General features: G+C 31.0%; 1 protein-coding gene across 1 annotated transcript in view; it reads right to left on the bottom strand.

Annotated features, from left to right (window-relative positions):
- Window positions 1-7,903, bottom strand: part of LOC122627713 (ras-related and estrogen-regulated growth inhibitor-like) — a 73,848-nt gene that overhangs the window by 4,007 nt on the left and 61,938 nt on the right. The window contains exon 4 of the mRNA XM_043809082.1: window positions 6,336-6,517. Coding sequence (XP_043665017.1) covers window positions 6,336-6,517 — 182 coding nt within the window. The remainder of the gene's footprint in view (window positions 1-6,335; window positions 6,518-7,903) is intronic.

Genomic DNA, 7,903 nt, shown 5'->3' with positions numbered 1-7,903 from the left:
ATGATGATGATGATGATGATGATGTGTATATATGAATGTTTTCTTAACTACCTCCACATATTATAAAATGAACAAACAAAAAGATAAGAGAAAAAGAGAAAGAAAGAGAAGAAATATTCTCTAATAGCAAATTTCAATTTTTGCCCTTATCCAAAATTACGATAATGATAACGATGAAAATAATAATGATAATAATAATAATCATATAATAATGCATAATTTGTATTCATGAACACAACGTTCGAGTGAGAGTCTTTAAGTTTCTTATGGAAAACGCTGTGTTTTCTGGTCGAGTCCGGACATTAACCGTGACCTTCTTGAATTTTTCTTTTTATTTTGTTTTTTTTTTTGTTTTTTTTTGTTTTTTTTTTTTTTTGCATAAGAACATTTAACAATAAGAATACCTCGAGAACAACTATATAATACAGTCCGTTCTCACAATATACGCATATAGATATATATACGTACATATATACAGGGCGTTTCATTTTAAACGATATAATCAATTATATCCGATACTATCGATTTTATAAAGAAATGTTTCAAACAAAATTTGCTACATTTCGAAATAATAATTTAACGCGTATTGACACAATAGTATACGAAGTCCTAATTCTTTTTGAATAAATAAAAATATTTGTAAATTTCAAAACTTTCATAGCTCGATGAAATGAGATTAAAAAGATAAACCGTAAGGATTCGTTGAATGTTTCTTGATATTTTCTGTAACCTTCATCGGACATAAGATATCGATCTCTATCAAAAAAAAAAAAAATAAAATAAAAAAAGAAAAAGAAATTTCTTATCTCAACAGCCTCCGCTACGTAATAGCCGGAACAGATATAACATTTTTCCCCCCCAAAAAAAAAAAGAAAAAAAAAAGAAAAGGAAATCAAAAAAGACAACATACGAACATACGTACGGAAAGTTTCCTTAATAAAACCAAAGAGGATCGGATATATTCCGTCATATCGTTTAAAATGAAACACCCAGTATATGTCGGTACGTACGTGCTGCCGTAAAACTAACGGAGTCCGACTTATCGTCGTAAAACATCCTTTACGTTTCCCTATCTCGCATAACGTTCGCGTAAAGGGCCGAAAAAAGATGGCGAGGTAGGAAAGGAGATCGTTACCGGGCTTACGATTATCTACAGTATGTAAAAGTGAGAGAGAGAAGAGAGAGAGAGGGAGAGAGAGAGAGCTCGTAATATGAGAATGAAAAGAGAGAAGAGAAGAAACTCCCTTCGTGCTTCTCTCGTTAACGACAATCCACATTCCTAGGGGATATCGTCCGGGAAATTCCTGTTTCTCTGTTGGAGTTAGTCGCCATCAGGAAAATAAAGGATGTCTATCGAGCGCGATATCCGGTTCACCTACGTACCTTTCAAGAAGGCCATCTTGCATATTCTTCGTTTGATACTTTGATACCTTATTTCTGTCTGTTTTTATCGAGAAATTGAATCGAGCGTGAGTGTGAGTGTGATAGAGATAGAGATAGAAAGAAAGAGAGAAAGAGAGAGAGAGAGAGAGGAATTAGAAATAAAAAAATAAAAGAATAGAATTTTAATAATGTGCAATAGAGAGATTGCACGAGGGGAAGAATATTTTTCAAAAATACTTGTTTCATTCATAGATCAAGCAATAAAGAAAAAGAAAAAATAATCGAATGAAAAGGAAGATATAAAGAAAAGACAAAAAATATGAAAAAGAAAAGAAAAGAAAATGCATTTCTACTTATTGTAATTCTTAATAACAAAAATGAAAGAATGTGGATAAGAAAGTTTTAAATGTATTGAAATAAATGAATCGACTGAAATAGACAGAGATAGATTAATAAAGTGATATTAATTATTATTGTCCTGGCAGTTTAATAGGATAGTATGAAAATAAGAAAAAGAAGAGAAGAGAGAGAGAGAGAAAGAGACAGAGAGAGAGAGAGAGAAAGAGAGAGAGAGAGAGAGGAAGAAGGTTATCGTCAAGGAGCAAACGATAAGGACTACCGTAGCGAGTCGTCAACTTTCTCTCGTTCGTTCGCAGGCACGCAATGCAAGAGATGCACTTTGCACCGTAAACGATGCAACAAGATGCAACGAGATGCAATACATAAACCAAGTCAAAGATTCTTCAACGACTTCGTTGAATTGTTTTCAAGCTTCCGATATGAAAGCTATTTATTGATTGATCGTTTCTACCATTCATTATGTATCTATCTACGTATGTATATATCCATGTATGTATACATATATATACTGTGCTTATATATATGTGCATGTGTACGTTCTGAATGGTGAGAGAGTAAAGTGAATCTTTTTCTTTTCCTTTTTTCATTTTCTTTCAAGTTTCCTCTTCGCGCTAATTAACGTAACGCAGAGTATGTTAGCTAATAATAGTACGAATAAAAAATAAAAAGTAAAAAAAAGAAGAGAGACGAAGAAGAGAAAAACAAAACAACGAACGTAATTCCCTTTTGTTTTGTTTTATTACTCTTGTGAAAGAAGATAAGATGGAGCAAGCAAAAAGATCACGAGTTCCCATCGGCCGATTCGAAGAGATTCTCACGTTGGTTCTAAGATGGAAGAAAGAAAGAAAGAAAGAATGAATGAATGAACGAAAGAAAGAAAGAAAGAGAGAAAGAAAGAAACAAGAGAGAGAAAGAAGAGGAACAACACAAATCGTTATTTTCTAACTTTCACTTTGTCCAAACGACGCAATGCCGAACGTTGTCCTCTTCTTGCGTAAATATATATATATATATATATATATATATATATATATATATATGTATGTATATACATCATCGGGAGACTAATATATATTTCATTGTTAAAATGAAATGCGAATGTTATTTTAATGAAAAAATTATAAAGTTCTTTTGAATAGATTCATTCACAAGAAATGATAAAGATTGAGTAAGTTATCCTTTTCTTTTTATTATTACTGCATATTATTTCAATTTTTCATCTAACGAAAAAAAACCGTTCTGTCACATCTTTCTTTTCTCTTGATCAATCTGTTATAAACAAGCATAATACAAAAATAAAATATATGCATAGATCCAAACAAAACTGAGTGTGAATTAATAACAGATAATAATAAAAAAAAAAAAAAAAAAAAGAAAGAAAAGAAGAAACTGAATCATCGAAGATTCAATCTCGAAGAATCGACGAATATCAAAATTTTTCTTTGCTCTATTTTTTTTTTTTATTTTTTATTATTATTTTTCATCCTTCTTTGAATTCAGCACAATCTAAAAATAAAATCGCGTAATAGATCCGAACGATGAAAGTGAGAATGATGATGACGAAGGAGAGAGCAACAAAGAAAGAAAAAGAAAAGAAAAAAAAGGGAGAAACGAAAAGAAGAAGAAAAGTGAAAAAAGAAAAGAGAACATTCAATCGTCAGAGTTTAAATTTCGAAGATCGATAAAATCCGATGAAACGATAGAAGATAAAGTCCATACATAGGCGATGGAGAACGTCGTCATCGATCGTTGTGATCGATTCGTCGAGCGGGTGGGCAGGATCACCCAAGTCGGTCAGAGTCTACTAAGAAAGAAAGAAAGAAAGAAAGAAAGAAAGAAAGAGAAAGAGAGAAAGATGGAGAGATAGATAGAGAGGTAGTAAACAGATCTGTCGTAGCAGAGATCGCGTGAACGGTTTCTAGGTGAGCGACCACTCGACCACTACCGGGTGTCTCGCTTGAAACGATCTCTTATGTCGGGTTGTGGTCGTCGGCGGCGCCCCGTTTCGCGTTTCATGCTACCGCCAACGTGTAGACGTGAAGTAGCCAATGAAAAGTCAAGAAGCCAAATAGAGAAACCAAAAAGAGGGAGAGAGAGAAAGAAAGAGATATAAAACGGGACTAAAGTTGTGCTAAACTATTTCATCAACGGTGAAACTGGTCGAAGTAGAAACTGAAAATTGAAAAAGGAGAAAAAGGAAAAGGAAAACAGGAGATAGAAGAAATAAAAAAAAAAAAACAAGGAATGGAGGAATTTTTTTTTTTCATTTTGGAAACAAAATTGCGAGAGAGAGAGAGAGAGAGAGAGAGAGAGAGAGAGAGAGAGAAAGAGAATAATATTCTCTTTTTTATATTTTATATAAAAAATATATGAAAAAAGTATACGAAAAAATTAATGAAACATTAAGAAGGCAAATAAAGAAAGAAGGAGAGAGAGAGAGAGGTAGAGAGAGAAAATGACACAACAAAAATTATTGGAAAATCATTTCGACGACAATATTAAAGTAAAAAAAAATAATAATAATTAAAAAGAAAAGTGGAGAAGTTTTGAATACATTTTATTTGTAAAGCCACCCTTCATATATTATAGAGTCTGTATATTATAAAATGTAGTCACAATGAACATCCTCTCTCTTTCTTTCTCCCTCTTTACACAAAAAAAAAATAACAATGAATTAATAATCCGCGTTTATAATATAAAATACAAAAATATAAAATTTTAATAACGTGACATTAAAAATTTCCTTCTGATTGAACCTTAAAAATAATGAAAATTCTACGAATAAAAGTAAGAAAAGAGAGAAAGGAGACAAAAAAAGAATGAGAGATAGAAAATGGGACAGTAAAATCACGAAACGAATCACATCGACTTTAAAACCGGCAAATACAAGACACGAGAAAATAAATGCGAAAAATAAGATGAAAAATAAATAAAATAAGATAAATAAATAAATAAAACGGAAAAAGAAGAAATAGAAGAAACAGAGAAAAATGAAACGCAGAAAGAAGGAAGAAAGGAAGAAAGGAAAAAAAGAAAAAAGAAAGAAAGACAGAAAGAAAAAAGGGAGAAAAAGAAAAAAAATAATGAAGGAGTATCTCGAATCGCGTGGCTCACGCGAAATCATGCTCGTTTACGAGCTGAGAGGACGAGTGGCAACGTGGATCCTGTTACACCTCGCGGCCGCTAATCGCTATGGTGGAAAGTGAACTGACTTGAGAGATTAATAGGCCAAACGAGCACGTGGAAAGAAAGTATCTACACTTATATGCTAGACTTTGTGTGCCAAGTTGAGAAGGAAGACACACTTTTTCCATAGACACGCGATTAATGTGCGGACAAGTGAACGAGATTTTTCGAAAAAATAAAGAAAAGAAAAAAGAATAGAAAAAGAGAGAAAGAAGTGAATTAAGTCGATATTTAATTTACCTAAAGGCTGATCGTAAAATTATTGAATAAGATATCGTGTCGTTGTATATTAACAATAATAACATGTCGTTGTATAATAGCAACCCTATATATTTCTACCAATATATCTGTGATACAATATCTTTTCAATTTCTTGGTAGAGTTTATCAACATCCTTTAAGAAATATTTTCAAATTAAACTCATTTCCTTTTGGACGGGGTTGTTCCTTTGATATTATATATCACAGAATTCTGAATTAGTTTCTTTTCTTATCTCTTTTTCGATTTTAGATAGAAAGAGCTCTGAATGAAATGTGCAATGTAATTCATGAATACAGTTTTTCAGTAGAAAATAAAAAATCTTATTTTACTTGCGAAATCTCTCTTCAATATATCACAAAATTCTAATCAATATGAAAACTTCTTTTTTTTAATACCTATCCTATATTTTTATTTTGAATCGAATAATAATAATAATAATAATAATAATAATAATAATAATAATAATAATAATAATAATAATAATAATAGTCAAGAATCGACCAAATCAAATAATAATAATAATAATAATAATAATAATAATAATAATAATAATAATAATAATAATAATATAACATTTGTATAGATATTCATTACAATTAGTTCCTCTTCGAATTAGTTACCGAATCTTTAGATCGTATCTTCCTCTTTAAATGGCCTACGATGGCTCTCTGCCAAGATCGAAAATAAATTCTCTCTCTCTCTCTCTCTCTCTCTCTCTCTCTCTCTCTCTCTCATCCTCTCTTTAGGAAGATAGAAACGCAGCATCCGAAAGGAACTCGATTCGTGCAAGGATCTCGATCTCGATCGTCCAGTGACCTCTTCGACGTGCCGTTATAGAGTACTTTTCATATACATATATACGTATATATATATATATATATATATATACACACACTTATATTATATATAGACTCCACCTATTCCGAGTTACCTAATCCTCTCGAATTAACAGCTTTCGCGTGCACTTAATGACGATTGAATTTAATTATAGACCAGCATTGATGACTCGTCGATATTAGGAATGTTACTATTGATTAAATAACATAGAATTGTATGTGCCAAGACGTAACAAGTGTTTTCCTTTTTTCTTCTTTTCTTTTCTTTTCTTTTCTTTTTTTTTTTATCGAATTAAAACGGATACTTACCGAGCATGATCTAGATCTCTCTTATTGCCGAGCAAGAGTGCAGTGAAGTAGGATGGTAAACGTAAATCTGCAAGCTGTTTTAAAAGTCCTCTTGCTTCTTGAAAACTTCGTTTACATGTAACGCTGTAAACGACGACGAACGCCTCGCCCCATCGTATGTGCGAATAGAGGCAACCGTTTTCCTAGAACAAAGAAAAATAGATTTCAATAATAAAACTTTCATACGAATTTTAATATAACATTCATAATTAATTTTAATATTCGTAATAAATTTTTATAATCGATATTGCTTCTTTAATCGTAATTATTAATCATAATTTATTATCGTGGTCGGTATTTTCAAGACTCTCGAACGAATTTGTTTGATCTATCATAAATACGATGATAAAAATTTTATTACAAATATACAAAATTAACAAATAATTTGTACGATATTCATAATCAATGAATACGATTTTCTGATTCTACAATGACGAATATATCGTGAAAGAAATAAAAACAAAAAAAGAAAAAGAAAAAAGAAATTATCTAATATTCCAATGTTAGATTCTAATAACATCTCTAAGAGAGAAATCTTACGTAGGGAAAGATTTGCAGAGAAATTTTTTTCGGTGTTCACTAGAACCGACTAACAATGTGGATATTCGAGAAGATAATCGAAATCGGTAATGCTTAAAAGGAGAACCTTTTCTCAAAGTAACCTTTGACTTGGCGCTTAGAGATTAGAGAAGGTAAAGGAGTAAGAGAGAGAGACTTCGCGTGGAACCGATCGCTTTGCTATGTATTCCGTTTTAATTGCTAATTCATGGATCACGAAGGAAAAGACATACAAATGCGATACCGTCTTATTCGTAATTTGCACGAACGAAAATTACGAAAATGATGCTAATGACAAAAATCTTTAGATATAGATAGCAACGTGCTTTTAATTAATTAGGATAATATTCTCTTTTGTTATTATATAATTACTGGTTGTCACTAATTGTCACGTTATCTTATTTCTAAAGTATATTTTTAATTATTTCGTTCTCTTCTTGTTACAACTTGTTCTTTTTTCATTATTTATTTTCTTAGAATTTCACAAACTTCGAGTTTAACTTAGCTTAAATTAATTTAACTTAATCGTCTTTGATTTGATCACGAAAGTATTTTTTAATATCTTTTCTTTTCTTTTCTTTTCTTTCGCCTTCTATTTTTTCATACAATTTTCAAAACGACATCAGCTAATCATATTCAATCTTTATGGATCTATCGTTATTTTTTATAGTAAATTTTTTATGATTTTATTTAAATTAATTAAGAATTTATTTTTTTAATATATAAGTCATTGCGCACACACACACACACACACACACACACACACATAATTTTGAATATTTCGTATAAGAAAAAAAAAAAAAAAAAAAAAAGAAAAAGAAGAAAAAAAAAGGATCACCGTTGATCACGATACAAAACGAAGGAACCAAAGAAACGCAAAGGTACGTTTCAACTTTCGATCCTAAACAGAATCGCGAATTGATCTTCGACCCGAAACTTAAAGAACCGGCTAAACGAAAGGACTTTCGAGA

The sequence above is a fragment of the Vespula pensylvanica genome, chromosome 3 (assembly GCF_014466175.1).
Source record: "Vespula pensylvanica isolate Volc-1 chromosome 3, ASM1446617v1, whole genome shotgun sequence".
Classification (NCBI taxonomy): domain Eukaryota; kingdom Metazoa; phylum Arthropoda; class Insecta; order Hymenoptera; family Vespidae; genus Vespula; species Vespula pensylvanica.
Note: the sequence above shows the minus strand (reverse complement) of the source record. Positions and strands in the feature narration are given on the sequence as shown.